Source organism: Balaenoptera physalus (assembly GCF_965194825.1).
Source record: "Balaenoptera physalus genome assembly, chromosome: 8".
NCBI classification, from domain to species: Eukaryota; Metazoa; Chordata; class Mammalia; order Artiodactyla; family Balaenopteridae; genus Balaenoptera; species Balaenoptera physalus.
This window is the reverse complement of record NC_138887.1, coordinates 15,958,933-15,981,044: the sequence shown is the minus strand read 5'-3', so window position 1 is coordinate 15,981,044 and position 22,112 is coordinate 15,958,933. Positions and strand designations below refer to the sequence as shown.

At 40.9% G+C, this 22,112-nt stretch overlaps 1 protein-coding gene across 5 annotated transcripts in view; it reads left to right on the top strand.

Moving 5' to 3' along the window:
- The window catches only part of BCAP29 (B cell receptor associated protein 29), a 56,263-nt gene extending 38,529 nt beyond the window's left edge, over window positions 1-17,734 (top strand). For 3 of the 5 annotated variants that reach the window (XM_082473636.1, XM_082473634.1, XM_082473635.1), the window contains exon 8: window positions 622-17,734. In XM_082473636.1, coding sequence (XP_082329762.1) covers window positions 622-657 — 36 coding nt within the window. In that variant the 3' untranslated portion in view covers window positions 658-17,734. The remainder of the gene's footprint in view (window positions 1-621) is intronic. The other 2 variants (XR_014266965.1, XR_014266966.1) reach the window with 2 other exon arrangements.
- The last annotated feature ends 4,378 nt before the right edge of the window (window positions 17,735-22,112 follow it).

Here is a 22,112-nt window from a genome sequence, read left to right as displayed (position 1 = left end):
CAGCCCCAAGGAGAGCTTGATAGCTTCCCGGGTGCAACAATAACCCCGGAACTCCATTGTTTGTGATATTTTTTCTCAGTGTAGATGTCTGCCTTCTTCGTGCAAATGATCTCTATGGTTAACTTCTATCCCATTTTCCTCCAGTTTTAAATCATGTATTATAGGCGTCTTGAGATCAGCAAAGAGTATAATTTGAGAAGCCAGTTCTATTGGCAAATATCTGAAGAATAAAAAAAACAAGGCCACCCCATGTGGGTTTTTTGGTTCTCTTCATTCTTTCTTTGCCAAAAATCTTCATTAAGTTTGCAAGAGGGAAATTCTAGAAATTTTGTTTTCCTTGTATAACCTGTGAAATGAAAGCAAAATAGATTAAAGCAGGGGAAAAGGTGAACTTATCAAGAGTGTTATTTTTTATCCCTCTAAGCACTTTTTGAAGTAAAACTACTCATTTTGTAGTTTTTTAAAATTTGAGACTTTCTCAATCTATGTTTTAATTTGATTATTCTTGTAATTAATAACTATACACAGAAAAGAGGATGTTTTTTAAAAGTCCTTGTCATATTTATGAATGTGTTTCTCACTCTTGCTATAACTACCTGTCACATTTTTTTTTTTTTGCAGGATCGTGCAGGGAAAGGCAATAAGAAAGGCCTGTGAACTTTATGAAAGAAGACTGTGATACACCATGTCAGGAGGATAAATTTGTTATCATGTTAGCCTCTAGAAAACTTAAAATTCAGTTCAGAAAAACATACTGTCTATGACCAGCCAATATTTTTTTTAATGCCACACACATAGGCTATTATCATAATGGCATTATCACAATATTTGATGATGTTTCAGATATATTGTAAAGTCTGTATTCTAGCTCTCAAGTGAAATATAAGCATGTTAAACACCTTATCTAGATACTGATAGTAACACTGGTGTATGGTGGCTGTTCACCAATAAAAGGAGAAATTCATTAGCCACTTACTTCCAAACTTAGATTTTTAAGTTGCATGAAACCATTAAATAGCCTTAAAAGCTTTGATGAATTTCCAATAATAATACTAATCTACTTAATCAGACGATGGTGTATTTGAAAATAGTATTCAATATCAGCAAGTTTGTTCGTAGAGAGATTAACTAAGGATAAATGATTAGAAGTAGCTACTATATTTATAGGGAAGAGTCAGAAAGAGCAAAAAATAAAAACAATGACCTTAAGTTTTATTTTTTTAAGCCTGATGGTACTGCAGTTGACTGTCATAAGACAACTATATTGATAATTATATTTTTGTTACTGTGCTTCTGCACCTGTTGGGGATTATTTTTGTTGACATTTGTGTTAATAACATAATTAGTAAAGATTCTGCTTTTTTAAAGTTCATCTGGGAATGGAGTTTACATGTATTTGCATAACTGCCACAGCACTGAACTGAAATTATTTTATAACAGCGTGGAATTCTTGACTTGGAAATGTATAATGTATCCAAAAAGCAGTGTTTCCCATTGCTGCGAGAGTTGCTAATTATACAAATATTACCTCAAATATACACAGAGTGGTGTCACAATTTTGCCAAGATGTTTCTGTATTCTGAAAGCTAAATATTAAATACTGTTTTTCCATTCAAATATTCATTTAGTTTCCTTTAGGAGAGGATGATTGTATATTAATGCGATTTAGGTTGTTCCAGTGTTTAGACTTGAAAAACCATCTTCCGTGTCTCATAAAGACCTAAATATAAAAGAAAATGGAAAATAACTACTGGAGTTTTTACTTTTCTGGTATTTGTTTTATCCTTTGTTATTTATTATCATTTTAGCACCAACTTCATGCATATTTAATTTTTTTCACTGTAAAGTGGGTGAAGTGAGCAAGTACGTGAGAATTTTATTTCAGATAAAAGGAGTTACTGCTAGAAAACAGACATGTAGGAGACATTTAGCAGAGTAAGAAATGGGAGTTAGACCATATGGGCTGACAGCACCGTAAATAACAAGGCAAGGGAGTGCTGACAGAGGAGAGAACTGAACAAGTAGCAACTTAGAAATATCGACGTGCGATCTACCTGGTTAAGGATATAGATACTGTTTGTGATCCTGGCCTGGTGAACAGAAATGAAGTCTAATGACAGAGTAACATACAGAAAGTAGAAAATACACAGCTTTAGAATTGGCAGAACCGAGTCATAATCCTAGCTTCAGCACTAATTTAGCCATGGGATTTTGTACAAATTATTCAAACTTGCTAGATTTACATTTCCTCACCTTCGAAATGGGAATCATAATATTTAGGTCAGGGTTACTATATAAACTAAGATAACACAGTGATTCGCAAAGTTGTGCAGACTGTACAGCACGGGGAAAGTCCAGGTGCTCTTTGAAGAGCATAAGGATTTGAAAGATTCCCAGAAAACACTTTAAAGTATACATTTAAGTATTCTTAGTCCTCAACCCTTTCAGTTGTCCAGGTTTGCAAACTGAGGCCTCAAAAGTGTATGCAGTTTTCCCAAGTTAACATGGGTAGTTAGATCCAGGGCTAGGATTTGAGTCTAGAATTTAGGTGTCCTGGTTCCCCAGATATTACTCTAGTTTTTATACACAAATTAGCTATAATTTGCTAAACAAAATATTGCCATGTACTAGCCAAGGTTTGGACTATAGAGTCTGGCTCCCGTGTCGTGTATTTTATACTACACTGAAGGCCTCTCGAGCTCTGCTTCTTAGTTCTTACGACTCTCCTTGCCGGTGAGGGTGTTTAGCAAATCCTATTATTATAAATAGACACTTATTCCATGGATTTAGTTAGACTGCATATTAAGTTATGTTCCCCCTGTCAGTAATGACTTCTTTTTTTTTTTTTAATGTGTTTATTTTTGGCTGCATTGGGTCTTTGTTGCTGTGCGCGGGCTTTCTCTAGTTGCAGCAAGCGGGGGGCTACTCTTTGTTGCAGTGCGTGAGCTTCTCATTGCGGGGGATTCTCCTGTTGCAGAGCACGGCCTCTAGGTGTGCGGGCTTCAGTAGTTGTGGCAGGCAGGCTTCAGTAGTTGTGGCAGGCGGGCTCAGTAGTTGTGGCTCATGGGCTCAGTAGTTGTGGCTCGCGTGCTCTAGAGCGCAGGCTCAGTAGTTGCAGTGCACGGGCTTAGTTGCTCCGCGGCATGTGGGATCTTCCCAGACCAGGGCTCGAACCAATGTCCCCTGCATTGGCAGGTGGATTCTCAACCACTGCACCAGCAGGGAAGTCCCAGTGATGACTTCTTTATATCTTAGGCTGTATTATAGGTTCAAACACAGAAGTGTTATTCTTGCCCTTTGCTATCAATTGCTTAAGAGTTTTGTCAGACTCTGTCCCTACTTGCAAATGTACCTTGAAGTTCCAGACTCCAGGAAGTTGCACTTAAGAAGTTCTAGCTGAGCATCTAGAATTTGGCATTAGTCATCCTCATTGCTTGCCGGGCTCTGTTTTGGACCCCAGTACTGGTAAGTAGATTACCTGGAACCCCAGTCTAGAACCTGGAATTTAACTGCTTTCTGTGGTGCTGTCCTGATGCCACCAACCTGCCTGGATCTCTAAAGACCCATGCTGTGGTCCTGGTGCTGTTCTGTTTGCCTGCTGAGACCTCACAGCCTCCTTGGACCTCAGAGCCACAGCCACGTGGATGCACCTGCTCCACCTCTCAGGCTTGGTCTGGTTCTGCCTTCCCATCCCATTGTCCGTTGCCTTCTCACCATCCCTCCCATCTACATCCCACCACAGCTGAACGGCCATGCCAGGCCCAACTGACACGTGACACACCTTACGTTTGAGGGCCCACGATGCAATGCGTAAATACAGCAGTCCTTTTATGCCTTGACTAATATCTAGAATGAGTTATTTGAAGGCCATGAAGCCCTTTTGAATTTTTTTTATTCTTCAGCCTTCCTTTCCTAGAATTCTTGAAACACCACTAATGAAAATACCATTTTCTTTTTTTAGCATTTCTTTCTCTAATCAATTTACCAAGTGGCATTTATTTCACAGTATTGCTTTCCACCTTGATCTCTAAACATATGACTTCGTCTTTCCTTGTATAGCCAAAAGTGATTTCCAACACTACAAAACTAAAAACAGCCACCCAGAAGATGTCCATGTCCTGATGCCTGGAATCTGTGAATACTCTCCTCTGGCAAAAAAGTGAATATTACCTTATATGGCAAACCACGTGATGAAGTTAAGGCTCTTGTGATGGGGAGATTATCCTGAATGATCTGAGTGGGCCCTAAATGCCATCACAGGTCTCCTTAAAAGAAAGAGGCAATGGGAGAGAATACCACCCGGAAGAGGGGAAGGCGCTGTGACCACAGATGCAGAAAGCAGAGCGCTGCAGCCACCAGAGCTGGAAGCGGCGAGGGACGGGTTCTCGAGCCTCTCACAGGAGCCGGACCCTGCACACCCCAGCCAAACTGATTTTGGACTTCTGGCCTTCGGAACTGTGAGACAGTAAGCTTGTTCCAAGCCACCAAGTACGTGGTAATTTGTTACGGCAGCCACAGGAAACTAACGCAGGAACATGCAGGACAAATCTGTAATGGGCTGGAGTGAGTTTCACAGCGGGTAGAAAACAGACACTCTTTGACACCAGCTGGGCTTCCCCAAAGATAGCCTTAACCGTCTCCCCTCTTAGTTCTCTTCCTCCTTCAATTTTATTTCTCTCCAGCCCCACTGCCACTGCCAAACCCTTCTCACCTGGACTGCTGCCACCACTCCCTGCCCGTCTCCGCCCCTAGGTCCACACTCTCAGAAACCACAGCATTCTCTGCTTAAAGTCTAGCAATTGTTTCCCACTGCACCTCAGATGAGACTCCCGAGACCTCATCAGGCCTCTACCTCCTCTCCAGCCTCACCTCCGTCTACTTGCCCTGCCGACCACAGCTGCATTCACAGTCCTCTTAGAACAAGCCACGTTCTTTCCCCTCTCAGCGTTTTTACATACACGGTACCTCCTCCCAACCCTATTTTGTTTACCCTATTTTATTTTTATCATGTTTTATTTTCATACTTATCATTGTCTGAAATGATCTCATTTATGGTTTGGTTTTGTCTCCTGCCCGGAGACTAACACAGTTCCTACACACAGTAGAACAGTATTTCTCAACAGGCAGTGGGGAAGATGTTCCCAAGGGACACTTAGCCATGTCTAGAGGTGTTTTGGGTTGTCATAACTAAGGGACTGCTGCGGGTGGGTAGAGGCCAGGGATGCTGCTAAACTCACTCCACAATGCACAGGGTGGCCCCCCGCAAGAAGGAGTTCTCTGACCCCAAATGTCAATATTGCCGAGGTTGAGATACCCTGCAGTGATGCTTATGGCGAGGGTACTCGGTGTGCCCCAATACCAATCTTTCGTGCACCTGTGGTGAGAGATACCCTGATGTTTTTACACACAGCTACCAAGCATAAGAACAGTATTTTCCAGTCTCCTTGTAGGTGGAAACAGGAAGGAATGTCACGTGGTGGCAGTTTCTTTTTTTTCCTTCTTCCGCTGCCTGAAACACAGGCGCTGCCATCTGAGATCCTGAGATTGAGGCCGTGCAAGCTAAAGCAACAAGACAGAAGGATGCTGTGTCCCTGCCACCATAGAGCACCCACCTCTCCTGAATCGCTTCTCACCAAATAGTTCAGTAAATAAATGACAACAGATACGTTTAATGCATTGTCTCTCTTAACAGCCTAGACATGGATAAAGAACCAAAAACACGTTTGGCCTTCTAACACAAAACCATCAACCTTTTTTGCTTTCTCTTTCCTACTCAAAGGGTTTCATCTTCCCTGCCATTTTCATTAGGATCATGATTTTAAATTACATCCTCTACTTTCTCTGCAGTCCAGCTTATTATATTTAACTTAACCATTATTAGTCCATCGACAGCGTGCAGTGTGCCCCCCACAATGTCTGTGCATTTCACACGGGAGGAATTTACAAGGAAAGTAGATCTCTGGTCTCTCCTTCTTTGTCTTTACTGTGACTTTCGCCACAAGGAGAACAAAGCACACAAACACAGGCGCATTCGGTTACACCTTTATACACACACAGAACATAAGAGCTTGAGGTCTAATTGTGACAAAATTAGGAAAGACTTAAGTTCCTACAGGGTTTTGTTCTTGGTGATCACCCCTTTTCCTAAATTTGGGCAAAGGACGTATTTGAAGTTTTGGCTTTGCCCCCTAAGCCAGATGCCTTCCTGGTCAGCCAAGTTTCTCCAGAATGTATTAGGCTCCTTCAGAGATCTTTGTTCTCCCTGAAGCAACACCGTGGTAAAGAATTTCATTCTCATTCTTCCAAGGGCTGCCAATTTCCTGGAGCCCAAATGACTTCCCGCCACATCTCAGCCAAGGGCTTCCTGAAATAACCCTCCACGGGGGTTTACTTGCTGAAAAGTTTTTTTTAAGTTTGGTTTTTTCCTCTTGAAACAAAATTGACACACAACTAACGTAGAAAAGACAAAAATCACAGAAAAAGAATACAGTAGGCAGTTTGGTTAATGCTCTTACACACATACAAATACTTATACACATAGGAATATTTACAAAAGTGAGATCATCCATACATGCTATTCTGTGACCTGCTTTTCCCCCACATCAATAAAGATTTTTCTAGAACAGGACCTCCAACAGGTCATGTAAACATCACCCATCACCCGAGGGGTCAGGGTTTTTTCAAGCTACATATAGACGTACCCATATGCCCCATTCACCACTAACTACACCATTGAGAATTACCTACCCAGGCAGCAGGACTGTGCCATAACCATCCAGTGTGTGAGGACAGAAAAAGGGGATGAGAGCCACTGTCCTGTGACACACAGTATGTGATTTAGCCCTTGTTGGACATTTAATGAGAACCTTTATTGGCAGAAAATGCTCTACAAGCAGTAGAGCATCCTGATTATATGCACAGACCACCTGGAATCAAATCCCACTTTGAGTCCTAGTTTCTTCATTTTTAAAGTGACAGTAAGACTCTACCTCAGGGACTTGCTGAGAGGATTAAATGAGGTAAAACACTTTGTCTGGCAGAAAGCGACTCTGAACGTTATACAAAAACTGGTACCCAATGGTAAATTGCCTTCAGGAAAGAGAGAGAAAGGAAGAGGAAAAAAGATAATCTGAAAGGAGAATTTATAAATATGTTTTAAAAATGGACCCCTAAAAAAAAAAATGGACCCCCTAGTCCTACATAATGAAAATGTACAATGAGGCAGTTTTGGATGACTTTTTCTGACAACTCTGGGCTGTCATTCCCCTGACACCTCTCCTCCAGCCCCAGGCAAAGCCCAGCATCCAATTTGCATAGGAATGCAATAAATGTTTTTATTTGGATTGAATTCAATTCTAATGCATCAGATTCTCTTCAGATGATTCTTCCCATTCCTCGTCTTTAGGGAATGTCCTGTTGTTTTAAGACTACGACAGAATCAACTACCATTTTGACCAACTTTTTAAAGATATTAATTAGTCCCTTTTCCAGGCCAGTAACATATTTCTCTTCGAATCCCATTGGCAGATTTGATGTTGTGGAAGGGCCTGTGTCTGGGGTGTTTTATTAGCCACTTGAACCTTTATTGCAACTCTTATTTTTCCTTTCCCAATGATTAAAAATATATACACACTTGTGTATGTGTGGCTGTGTATGTGTGTGATATTTCTAACTCTGAAAAATAAGAAAAGAGGCAAGGGCAGGGGCAGATCTACAGTTTGCAGGGGAGGGGGGTTCCTAGATAAAATTTGTAGAGATCTCTGTAAGAAAAACAATATAAAATTACCAAAGCAAAATTAGGTTTGAACATGAGAATTTCTTCAGAATAAGAACAGAAATGACAACAAATTGCTAAAGACTTGGAGACCCAGATCCCTTTCTTCTAAGGGACTCCTTAACTCCATATAAATCTGCTTCTAGGGAAGAAATGGGAGGGCAAAGTTAATGTAATCAACATGCTGAAAACTTTTTCAAAATTTAACGGAACATGCATCACAATCACGTTTTTATTTCATAGTAAGTATATTAGTTTCCTATTGCTGCTGTAACACATTACCACAAATGTGGCTCACAACAACACAAATGTGTTCTCTTACAATTCTGGAGGTTAGAAGTCTGAAATGAGTGTGATGGGGCTAAAATCCAAGTGTTGGCAGGGCTTGTTTCTTCCAGAGGCCCTAGAGGAGGGTCTGTTTCCCCACCTTTTCCAGCTCTTTATTCCTCTGGCTGCATTGTATCCTCAGAGCCAGCAATGGTCAGTGGAGTCTGTCTCATCACACTCTGACATTGGTCTTCTGCTTCCCTCTTTCACATTAAGGACCCTTGTGATTACATTGTGTCCACCCAGAGAAGCCAGGATAATCTCTTTATCTTAAAGACGATTGATTTGCTACCATTGCTTTTGATATTTTAATTCCACCTGCTACCTTAATTCCTCTTTGCCACATAATTTAACACACTTAACAGGAACTTCCCTGATGGTACAGTGGTAACAACTAAGAGTTCACAGCTAGGACCCGGTACAGCCAAAATAAATAAATAAATATTTTAAAAAACAGAAAGAAAACACTTAACAGTTTCTGGGGATTAGAATATGGTCACCTTTGGGGAGACCATTGTTCCGTCTACCACAGTGAAGAAGCTACTTGAATGCCAAGTATTTTTGAAAATGCTTTTTGCAATCGGATTCCTATAACATTTTATTGGTTCTCCATTTGGAGAATTTGGGGGGGGGGTAATGGAATTTTAATTTATTTAAATTGAAGTATATGTGATTTACAATTTTGTGTTACTTTGAGGTGGTGTACAGCAAAGTGATTCAATTATACATACATACCTATTTTTTTCCAGATTCTTTTCCCTTAGAGGTTATTACAAAATACTGAATATAGTCCCTGGAGAATTTTTATTTTTAATTAGTCCATCTGTGAGGGAATCCAAAGCACAACTGTACATTTCAGAACTTTAAGGGAGCGGGTATTCCAAGCTGAGCATGCCCAAAGCCTGCTGCCTGTGGTTTTTCCAAATGAAGGCAGCTGCAAAACTCTGCCAACACTTAAAGATATCAGATGTAGGATTTTCACCCAAAGAAAACAGAATTGCAAAAAGATAGCTGATTGAACACACCTTTTTACTCTCTCCTAAATTGCACTAAAACTAAAGGGAGTTTTTAAAGGCATAAACCTATAAGGATAAAGTGAGTATGAGAAGAAACAGCCCCAAAGTTCTAGAAGTACTGACTTGGTACTGACTTGGTGGAACTGAGGAAGAATGAATTCTACTTCCTCCAGGGAGGGCAAGTCAAGAACAAAGTCCATTTAAAGGACCAAATAACTGAGGCTCCGGAAGTGATGGCACCAGCTACTTCCGGCAAAGGAGTGCTGAAATGAGGTGGCTTGGTTGAAATGCTGTTTGAAAAGCAGATCCCTAGATGCCCCTGTCTTCCTGCAGTGCTCGGCGACCGCCCTCCCTCACCCTGGCAGAGACAGTTCATCTCTCTGAAGAGGGTAAAGCAGGTCTTGTTCCGAAACAGAAAACAGGTGAGTTAAGTAAATGACGTATCATACTAATTGCAGGACTTCCTCCTCAACCCACCATGACGGCAGCCAGTCCCTCATTTCCAGGCAGAAGACCAAACAAGTCTTTTTCTAGGCAGGGTTCTCTCAAACCCAAGAGAAAAGACCTTCTGACACGGCCATGGGTGTTGACATCAGGAGTTCCCGGCCAGGCCAGCTCTCCCTACAGGACACCTCACCCTCTCACCCAGAGCTTCCAGGCAGCTCTTGAGGTCCCCTCCTTTTAAATACAAGCAGGCAGTCAAGCCTGAGGAGACCTGAGAAAAAGTTCTAATATGAAGAAATAGAGACCAAAAAACAAACTGAAAAAAAAATGTAGTGAAAACAAAGTGTGCTGGAGGAGGAAAAGTACAGTGAAAAATAACAACAACTCTTAATGTCTTCAGAGAAACCATGGATTCTTATTTCAATACACCCATGAAATCAGAACTGGAAGCTATAAAAAAATTTTTTTTCAGAAAAAAATGAGCCCTTAGGAAAAACTAGAAGGAGGGCCCATCAAATCCCCAGCACAGTGGCTGAAAATAAACCCACATAAATTACCTGGGTTCAAAGAGAAGATTCTCCAGGTTTCCAGTGAGAAAGCACAACACAAAGGCGAAGGGAATCTGAATGAGTTCAGATTTCTCAAAAGGAAATCTGAAAGGTGGAAGACGATGGAGCAAGGCTTTCAAAAGTCTGAGAGGAAATTACTTCCAACCCGGAACTGTGTACTCAATCAAGTTATAAATCAAGTATGAGGGAAGAATAAAGACATTTTCAGGCTCGCAAGTTCTCAAAACTTTTACCTGCCACACACCCCTCCTCAGGGAGCTGCGGGTAGAGGATGTGTTCCACCTAAAGGATGAGTAAACCGAGAAGGAGGAAGCCAGGAAAATGGAGATCCGCACGGGCAGAGACAGAGGGGGCCCAACAGGAGGATGGTAAAGGGAGATTCTTAGCCAGGAAGTAGCTCAGACCACTCTGGGAGAGGCTTTTACAAGAAGACGTAGCTAATCACATTCCTCACGTGAATAAACTAGACATAAGGAACATATGGAAAAGAGATTTCGATTATGCTGGAGGAAGGTTTGAGGTTACATAGAGATAAGTTTCAGTGGTCATGGGAAACTAAGCAAATAACACAAGAGAAAGAAACCAAAAAAACCCCAAGACAATCAAAACTCAAAGGAACATGAAAAAAAAAAAGTCCAGGAAATAAAAAAGTAATAGCTGCTTACCAGACAGCTCCATTCTGAATAGAAAACAGGATTATAATAATGGGAATCCTCACTCTTGATCTAACCAAAATTTGGCCCCTGGATTGGGAGATGGAGAAAGGGGGAGTGTGTATGGTTTGGTAGCGGTGGGGACACAGGAAAGAGAGTTAAACTCTCACCTCACAGAGTGAGAAAACTGAAAACAAAAAACAGAAAACCCAAAATGCATGAATATTATTTAGAGATATGGAAATGCCTATCAAAGAATCAGCTAAAGGATTTAAAAGTGGTTGTCTCTGGGAAGGGGAAGCTGGGGGAAGGGGCTGCTGTTCTTATTCACCCTTGTAGAAGTAGTCGATTCCTGAAACCATAACATTGATAAAATTAAAATTTTTTAAAATTTTAAAGAAAACAATATTGCTAGGTTAAGAATCTATTTCACTTTTCTGGAAGTACTGTTCAGATGAATGAGAGGTTTATAATACATTATGAGCCCTTTGGGATTGACATACGCCCACTACTATATATAAAATACATAACTAATATGGACGTACTGTATAGCACAAGGAACTCTACTCAATACTCTGTAATGACCTATATGGGAATAGAATCTAAAAAAGAGTGGATATATGTATATAACTGTTTCACTTTGCTGCACAGCAGAAACTATACAACACTGTAAATCAAATGTACTCCAATAAAAATTAATTTAAAGAAAGAATAATACATTATGAGCTCTTTGGAAGAAAGAAAGCCTTATTTAGATTTCTTTATATTGGTCCTCAGCCCGTATTAGCATCTCCATTTGTTCCTAGTGTAATTAGGTTAACATTACATTAGCATATGACTTTGCCTTTTCCAGATCTCTAATTAAGATTTTAAAGAAGATGTATACCGGTGGGAATCTCTCATTCACCCTCTGTTAAACACCTTTCCTATTTGATTATAATTCCACTTACTAATTCCTTCTGGCTTTTGTCTTCCAAACAATTTTTGATTTTTATTACATGAAGGCAGTTTGAACTGATCCAGCAAATGGTTTACAAGGTCCAGGTGTAAAATAAATTGGCAAACTAAATAGAAAAGAAGACAGCCATTGGGTAGAAAACCGTGACCAGTGTTACCTCTGCTGATCTGCTTATTAAAAGGACAGTGCTATGAATTTTTTCCCAATTTATTTTAAGTATTTTTTTTAGGCACCAAATCTACACTGAGCATTATGATAATAATAACAGCCAACACTGGGTGAGTACTCACTGTATGCTGAGTTCTCATTGCTTTACCCACTCTTCATTTAATTATTGCAGGAATACTATGAAGTAAATAGTTTTATTATCCCCAATATGCAGACAAGGAAAATGAGTCTTGGAGAGGTTAAGTATATCTACTGAATTTCTCAGGGAATGGCAGAGCTGGGTCTCAAACCCAGACCCCATACTCTGAATCAGTGCTCTGTGTCCCCTCCAGCATGAGCACCATGGAGGGGACCATAAAACCACAGAGGAAAGAGAAAGGAATGAACTATCATGGTCCAGAAAGTTCTCTTGTATTTAACCATCACAACAATGTGATGAAAGATTATTACTTCCTCATGCTTGTGAGACAGGTTAGGAAACTTCCCAGAGTCATAGAGATAAGGTTCAGCCCTCAAGAAACTTATTTCTACTGGGAGTTAACACAGACACAGAAGGAACTGGCACAACTACAGATGATGTCAAATGTGTGGTAGAAATAAAAATACAGTAAGATCTCCAAGAAGGAGTGTTCAATCCAAGGGAGAGGCTGGGAGACTTCCTAGAGCAAGTTGATGAGCAAAAGCTTGATGTGTCGATTTCAGATAGAGAGAAGGGTTGAACAGCATTGTTCTTTTCTCTGCTTGCAGTTTTACTCTTTTTGTAAATGTTCATTATTTTACAAGATATTGGCTTTAGTGTTGACGAAAACTCACTTCCAGATTCCTTTCTTTTTATAGGAATTTCAAAGCAGAGACAAATGCCTAGGCTTAGAAAATGATAAGAAGCATGAGTGGAATAAATTTAAAAATTAAAAAAAAAGCATGATCGGAAGAGTAGAATATGGAAACTCAAGAGGAGGGAGGTTGTTCTCTTAAGGTTAGAATAAAGGGAGGGAAGGGATAAATGCTGGGAAATGAAAAGAGGGAAGAAAAGAAAATTCAGAGTATAGCAAAAAAAGTGCAGTTCTCTGAGGGAAGTCTATCTTAAGACAGGACTTGGATTCAAAGCCTTCGTGGTCCAGACCACTGACCTGTATGCTCTTGGAGAGATTTTCATAAATAAGATGCTGCCACTTTTTTTTTTTTAAAGAATTTCAGAGGTGTAGGAGAGAAGAAAGCTTTCTCTCAGCCAAGATGTGTGCAGTTCCTCCAGACCCGTGGCACGTCCTCTCAATCTAGGGAAGTATTGCCACTGCTTAGCATTTGGGATGAAGCCAACAGCGACGTTCAGCAAATATGGGTTTCATCTACTCGAAAATAATTGCCTTTACATCTTGTGACATCTTCCATGGACTCTGCAGTGAAAATCAATTATAATCCCTTTTGGTGGGAGAAACTAAATTAGAAAGAAAAGTGATCAGAAACAGAAGGCAGCTTGACGCTTGTGATGCCAAGTTTGCTCAACGTGTGATTCAAAAGCCGTGGGTAAGTTTTTCTGGCTGTTCTCCCAATTAACAACCTTTAGCTTACTTAAAAGCCAAAATCCGTGACTCAAAAGAGTGTGCTAGGAAGAAATTTTTGACAGATAAAATTAGCTATTCCTGGCAACATCAAATAACATATACATACACTCATGTACCTTTTTTCGAAATGAAGCTCAAAATATACCAAGATCTAACTGAAACTGCTCCCCAAGGCTCCAAAACTCAATTATAAGACCTGACGTTTATCACGTGCTCACTATGTGCCAAGCACTGCATTTAATTCTCACACTAACATTATGAATTAGGTTATATTCTCACATAACCTTATATTTTAAACTATGAGATTCAATCAAGGGGAATCTAAATAACTGTCCAACGTCACAAAGGTAGAAAATGACAGAGCCAGGGATGAAACTCAGACAGCCTGACTCCACTACACTCTGGATAAAGTCCTTACCTTCAGGGAGTTTAGAGTCTAATAGTGAATTCAGATAAGTACCCTTCAGTGTGGTAAGACTGCTAAGGACCTATGTAGGAAGAACATCTAACCTTGCTTTTGGCTCTTAGGGAAGGATCCATGAAAGGGACAGCTAAACCAAGGCAGAAGCTAGGAATGGCCAAAGGGGGAAGGAATTCCAAGCAGAGGAAGAAGCAGGCCTCTAAGCCCAGAGATAAAAGAGAGCTCAGTACCCTGGGTGTATAAAAGGAGAGGGCTAATGGCAATGGAGAGTCATTTCAGAAGATTTTAGCTAAGGATGGACCTGACTGGATTTGCATTTCTCAACCTGTTTTTGGCTGGTTTGGAGAATGACTTTTGAGAAGAGCAAGAAGAGAAGCAGGGAGACCTGATAGGAGGCTATTGCCTTGGGGGTAATCCTGGCCTAAGCCCAGGCAGTAGCAGTGGAGATAGAGAGAAGCAGAGGAGCTGGAGAGTAATTCAAAAAGTAGACTTGATGGGGACTTCCCTGGTGGTCCAGTTGTTAAGAATCGGTCTTGCAATGCAGGGAACGCTGGTTCAATCCCTGGTTGGGAAGCTAAGATCCCACATGTCGCGGGGCAACTAATGAGCCCTCACGCTTTGGAGCCCTCACCTCACAACTAGAGAGAAGCCCGTGCGCCACAATGAAAGATCCCACGTACTGCAACTAAGACCTGTCACAGCCAAAAATAATAAATAAATAAATATATTTTTTTTAAAGGTAGACTTGACAGTAGAATGACATCAAAAGTAACAAAGAAGGAGGAATCCAGAATGGCTCCTAAGTTTCTTCTTTGGGCAACTGGATGGATGAGATGCCATTCACCAAGATGGAAGATGCTGAAAAAGGAACAGGTTCAAGAATGAGGTTGAAAGAAGATAATTAATTCCATTTTGACTGTGTGGAGGTCCTCATGCAACATATGGATAAAAAGGGGATCATTCTTTACAAAAGAAAAACTCACATAAGTTATTTTAATCACCTAGTTCTAATATATTTTTAAAAGCTTGATCCACAAAATTTTGATTATACAGACCCTTCCAATAGAACTTTTTTTTTTTGCATCTAGTAATCCACAACTATTAAGACAGACATATACACAATTTATCTTATCACTAGGGAACTTCAAACATATTATTATTATTATTATTATTTGGCCACACCGCATGGCTTGTGGGATCTTAGTTCCCCGACCAGGGATTGAACCCATGACCCCTGCAATGGAAGAGTGGAGTCCTAACTACTGGACCACCAGGGAATTACCATATTATGTCTTTTTAAATGATTGAAAAACTTAAAATATGGACCTAGTGAAAAAGAAAATAAACTCAAATCGTTCAAAATACTGTACAATAAAAGTAAATCTCTTCATTAGTATGAACTTACATTAGCTTAATAGAGATACAGATGGTTTCATATAAAAATATATATAAATTTATATACATAATATATTTCATAATATATAATATATAATGTTATTTCATAATATACACACATATATTTCTTTGTTCTGTCAGCTGAGAGGGCCTATAAGCAACGGCATTCCAGTAGCAAAGAGCACACCTATTGGCCTGTATCTTGGTTTCTAACACCATTTCCCAATAAAAGGAACCAGGGTTCCTTGGAGAAATGGCTGATTTCAGGACTGACACAGAAAATATACTGGAACATCTTGTAGTACCAGAAAATAAGGGAATGCTCCAAAAACAAAAAACAAAACCACCCTACATTGATGGGGCATTTCAAAGGGGCACAGGAGCCAATTGAAAGAGCTCCCAATGTCCAAGCTAGAACAATGTGATCAACAAAATAAAGTAGTGTTGGGTTATAATGCAAAGTATAAAATAAATACTCATGATTCCATAGTGACCTAAAGAAATGATTGAATAAATGAATAAATGGGGAAGGGAGAAGACAAATCTCCCTTGCAGAAGAATTCCAAGCAATTTATGTAGATACTGTGTCCTCAAGGAGGTGGAGTTTAACTTCCTACTCGTTAAGTGTGGGCTTCATGCAGTGAATTTCTTCAAAGAGTACAGCATAGAAAGGGGGATGGGGATGAGGGAGAGTCACTTTATAGTGAAGAAACCTAACAAACACTACCTCAGCTAAGTGCTCAAAGTCAATATCAACAATAAGTCATGTTGATACTATGTATCCTTGATATGTGATGAAAATGACTCTTTGCCTCTGTGGTTTTCCTCCCCAAAAAAACATTTCACCGGGCTTCCCTGGTGGCGCAGTGGTTGAGAATCTGCCTGCTAATGCAGGGGACACGGGTTCGAGCCCTGGTCTGGAAAGATCCCACATGCCGTGGAGCAACTAGGCCCGTGAGCCACAACTACTGAGCCTGCGCATCTGGAGCCTGTGGTCCGCAACAAGAGAGGCCACGATAGTGAGAGGTCCACGCACCGCGATGAAGAGTGGCTCCCGCTTGCCACAACTAGAGAAAGCCCTTGCACAGAAACGAAGACCTAACACAGCCAAAAATAAATAAATAAATTAATTAATTTTTAAAAAAAACAAAGGAAAGGGAAAACTCTCCTTTAAAAAAAAAAATCATATCAACAGTCAAAGTATGAGAAAAAACAGACAAATTCCAATAGAGGGGCATCCTACAAAATACTTGGCTAGTACTCCTCAAAACTGTCAAGGTCACCAAAAACAAGGGAAGTCTGGGAAACCGTCACGACCAAGAGTATTACCAAAGGGAACTTGGGTTCACTTGCTGTGCAACAAAGCCAATCTCCTGCCACCAGGTTGTAGTGAAGGAAAGTATAGCATTTATTTGCAGGGTTCCAAGCAAGGAGAACAGGTGGTTTGTGCTCAAAAGACCCGAATTCCCTGTGGGAAGGGTTTTTTTAAAATCAACATTTGGCTAGAGAGATGCAGGGTGCATGACTTTCTTCTGATTGGTTGGTGGTGAGGTAACACGAAGGTGTTTCAGGAATTTTAGTCATCAACTTTATGGTTCAAACCAGTCTGGGGTCCCCATGTAGTCACCATTCTTCACCTGGGGGGGTGGGTGGAGTTGGAGGGTGGTCTTAGTTTCTGCATGACAGCTCAAAGATGTACATTAAATTGTTGTGCATATTCCTTGAGGAGGATCTAGGACTCTGTTTTATCCTTGAACTATTGTTTCTTGCCTACTTTTTCTTTCTTTCTGTATTCCCTCCCTTCCCTAAGTAGTAACTGCTTGAGTCTGCTCTTTGGAACTCAGGGAAGGCCTAGGAGACCAAAGTCTTTTTCTACAAAGAAGAAATGGAGGACACAAAGGGGCTTTTTGTACCTGGGAGGGCCCCACAGTGTCCTGCTTTATTTCAAGAGTAGCTTAAGGAAACATGATAACTAAATGTAATGTAGTATCCTGGAACAGAAAAAAGGTATTAGGTAAAAACTAAGGAAATCTGAACAAACTATTGACTTCAGTTAATAATAATGTATCAATACTGGCTTCTTTTTTTTTTTTTTTTCAAGTTTTACTTTTTGGCCACGCTGCAGGGCATGTAGGATCTTAGTTCCCCGACCAAGGATCAAACCTGTGCCCCCTGCATTGGAAGCATGGAGTCTTAACCACTGGACCACCAGGAAGTCCCAATATTGGCTTTTTAATTGTGGCAAATATATCATACAAATTTAAGATGTTAATATGGAGGTCTTCATATTATCTTCTCAAATTTTCTGTAAATCTAAAACTGCTGTGGGACTTCTCTGGTGGTCCAGTGATTAACACTCTGTGCTTCCACTGCAGGGGGCACAGGTTTGATGCCTGGTGGGGAAGTTCTGCATGCCTCGTGATGCGGCCAAAAAAAATAAAATAAAAGTGCTCTAAAAATAAAGTATATTTTTAAGATGAAACAGAAAGATATTTCAAAGTTTCTGATACAATTTTTTTTTCTTTTTTAAAGGGGAAGAGGAGGAAATGAGGAGTCTTTTTTTTTTTAATTGATTGATTGATTGATTGATTGATTGTTATGTTGGGTCTTCGTTTCTGTGCGAGGGCTTTCTCTAGTTGCGGCAAGTGGGGGCCACTCTTCATTGCGGTGCGCGGGCCTCTCACTATCCTGGCCTCTCTTGTTGCGGAGCACAGGCTCCAGAAGCGCAGGCTCAGTAGTTGTGGCTCACGGGCCCAGTTGCTCCGCGGCATGTGGGATCTTCCCAGACCAGGGCTCGAACCCGTGTCCCCCGCATTAGCAGGCAGATTCTCAACCACTGCGCCACCAGGGAAGCCCAAATAAAGTATATTTTTAAAAAAGTCCCTTGAGGGAATTCTCTGGTGGTCCAGTGTTTAGGACTCAGCACTGCCAGGGCCCAGACTCGATCCCTGGTCTGGGAACTAAGATCCTGCAAGCCAAGCGATAAGACCAAAAAAAAAATTCCTTTCTTCCGTCAGAACCTAGTGTCTTGTGAATTTATCCAGAAATACTCTATGCCTCTATGTAGAGAGTCTCCATTGTCCCCTCCCTGTCCACTCTGCAGCTTTCTCTACTCTGCTCTGTGCCCTGAATACTAACCTTACGGTAATGCCAACAGGCTTCTCAGCCCTCTGGCTTCTTCCAGTAAAACTTGGGCAATGGAGGAAGGGAGGGTATGAAAATACTTACCAGCAGGACATCAGATGGGAGGGGAGAAGTAGAGGTACTTATTCCCCCAGTTCCTTCCTCCTTGGGCTTGGAACTAGCAGGCCCCATTCCTGTACTGAAGGCCCAGTTCCTGTCTGGCAGCCCTCTCCAACCACACTCTGGGTCCTGGTACCAGCTCCCTCCCCCCACCCCCTTAGGCTAGGACTGATGACTGCTCTTTTCTCGGGACCTTTGACACCTCCCTTCAGCCAGCCCCAAGGGGCTTCACCAAGCCTTATTGGTTTTCCTTGAGCCTGCCGCACTTTTGTAAACAGTGCCTTCATTAACTCTATCTCAATGTGTTATCTCTCTACCTAGGACTCTGATTAAGATCATATGCAAATGTATATCCCCTTCACTTGTGCAAATATGAGCATACTCTACACATTTTTTTGCACCTTGTCTTTTTTCATCTATAATACACTATGGGTTTCTTTCCATGTTCATATACATTGATCCACTTTGTTAGTATCCCATGGTATCCCATTGTCTGTGTATATCATACTACTAAATATTATATCAAAAGAGGAGAATTAGAAGCTGAAACTTAGCAGAAGGAACATGAAGCCTGGGCTGGGGCACTAAGACACAAGTAGAAATTCTATGCTATGGTCGGGTGAGGTGAGCTGATGTTACTAAATCCCCAGGTACTCTCACAGAAGTTATGAGAGTGGGCTTAGGAGTCAAACTGCTTGGGTTCAGATTCCGGCTCAGCCAGACTGTGTGACCCTGGGCAAATTACTTAACCTATGTGTGTATCTCCTCATCCGTATAATGGGAATAAGAATATCCACTGCAAGGTAATACTTATGCTCAAAAGCAGTTGAGTTTTCAAATCGGACTGCCCTGGGCAATATGGCACATCCAGTGGAAAAAAATGCCATGAGTCTCCCTCCTGGTCTCTCTCCCTGCCCCAGTCCTTTGATTCTTTCTCTTCAGCCTCCCTCAGCTTCATCCTTCCCTCTTTTTTCTCTCCTCATCAACCTGTCTGACCCTTGATAGGCTTTCTCTCTGTTGATATTTAAGATTCATTTTTAAATGAAGAATTTGACAGTAGATTCTAGGATTAATTATGTTGCTACTAATCTGTAGTTCAATAGAGGTGGTATAAACAAATTTAAAAAGCATGTTCTTTTTTTGGCTGCACGGCTTGTGGGATCTTAGTTGCCTGACCAGGGATCGAAACCGTGCCCCCTGCAGTGGAAACATGGAGTCCTAACCACTGGACAACCAGGTAATTCCCAAAAAGCTTATTCTTTATAAAGCAAAGTAGCTGTCAGCCAGCCCCCGCAAAAGAAAGATAAATGGCCTCAGATAATATGCTGTTGTTTTCCACCAAAAGGATCTAGTGTGATTGCCTGGATCAATTTCTGCTCAGATCTACAGGAGTTACCTTGACTACTTATACTGAGTATAAGGCACTACCAGTACCAAAAAAAGTAAAATTATTAATCACACATGTAATAATTAGAAACAAGAGGGTACATTTTAAATAATAAGATTTTTTTCTTTCACTTGACATGTGTCATTAAAAAACATAGCTACCAAAAACATTTTATTCAGAGACTAGTTCTCCAAAGCATTCAAAGTATTTTAGATTTTTTTTTTCCTCTCCACCTGAGCTCAAGGATTATCTGCATCTTATAGAGGAAGAAAGTCCCCTCCTCCTCCTCCAGTGACCTCTCAGGGACTGCGTGCTGGCCTTGTTTTATCTGTCCATCCTCTCCCCTAAATGCTGGGTTGTAATTGCCACATGCTGCTGAGGTCTCTCAATCTGGTATCTCCAGATCTGCCTTATCTGGATTTCAACCACACTGCCTTCCTTTCAGTTTCTGAAGCACATCAAACTCCTTCCTGACTCAGAGTTTTTGCATTTGCTCTTCCCTCTTCCAGAAGGCCAGTCTCCTTCTCACAGATTTCTCTTACAATGTCAGCTCCTTGGAAAGAGAGAGGTCTTCCCTGACCACCCTATTTAAAGCCTTCCTCCCTCTCCCCCTGCTGTTATTGCCCTCCCCCCCACCCCCAGTAATTCTACCTGACATCATTCTGTTTCTCTAATACAGTTTATCATCACAGGATATTATCTGATTTATTTATTTGTGTATATCACTGCCCCCCACTAGACTATAAGTCCTTTTGTAACTGAGCAGGACCCTATGGGGCCTTCCCAGAACAGACACCCCACACACACACCTATGTCCTCTGCCTGACTTTTGTCTGTAGAAAAACTTTAATCAAAGAATAAATTTAATCAGAGAAGTGAGAAAATGCAGAAAGGAGAACAGTCATACAAGACAAAATAATAATAGTTTAGCCATTAAACAAAGTCAAGGACCTTTAGTTCCTCCTCAAGGACTATAGATAATATTCTGAGCCATGTCCTTTGAGCTGTTTTGCAGATACTGAAACCCCCACCAGGCAGAAGAAGTTAACTGTATGCTGCCCACAAGCACATAGACCTCAGACCGGTTGGAACCAGAAGGTTGATGATGTCGACTCACCACCAACCAATCAGAAGAATGTCCATAAGCTGATCACATACCCCACAACGCCCCTCCCTTACCCTCTTTCTAAAACACTTTCCCTGAAAGCCTTCGGGGAGTTCAGGCCTTTTTAGCTCTAGCTGGCTGGACTCCTTGCTTGGTGCCCTGCAATAAACACTGCACTTCCCTTCACCACAACCCACATCAGAAGATTGGCTTTACTGTGAGCAGGTGAGCTGACCCAAGTTTGGTTCGATAACACTTAGAGGGCAGGAACCTTGTCAGACTTGTTCAATGCTGTATCCCCAAGATTAAGATGGTGTCTGACACAAGTAGGGGGCTCAATAAGTATTCACTGAATAAATAAATAAATATATTGATGTACGTATGGATGAATGAATGGATGGAATACTCACAAACCTCCAACTCAGGGGACTTCCCTGGTGGTCCAGTGGCTAAAACTCTGTGCTCCCAATGCAGCGGCCCCAGGTTTGATCCCTGGTCGGGGGACTAGATCCCACATGCGGCAAAGATGATCCCACATGCTGCAACTAAAACCCGGCACAGACAGATAAATAAATAAATATTAAACAAAACAAAACAAAACAAAAACATCCAACTCAGGATAACATAGCACATCATTGTTTACTTGAAACATCTCTCAAGTTTCCCTTTTCTCCCTCTATTGACAAACCATGTTCATGGAATAGGTGTGCAAAGATAACTTTAAAAGTTAAATACATCAGATAAAGAAGCTGTTGTATATGTATATAAAATGGAATATTAGCCATAAAAGGAATAAAATAATGCCATTTGCAGCAACATGGATGGACCTAGAGATTATCAAACTAAGTGAAGTAAGTCAGAGAAAGACAAACATCATATATCACTTATATGTGAAATCTAAAATATGATACAAATGAACTTATTTACAAAACAGAAATAGGCTCACAGACATAGAAGACAAACTTATGGTTACCAAAGGGGAAAAGGTAGGGAGAGGGATAAATTAGGAGTTTGGGATTAACATATACACAACACTATATATAAAATAGATAACCAACAAGGGCCTGCTGTATAGCACAGGGGACTATAT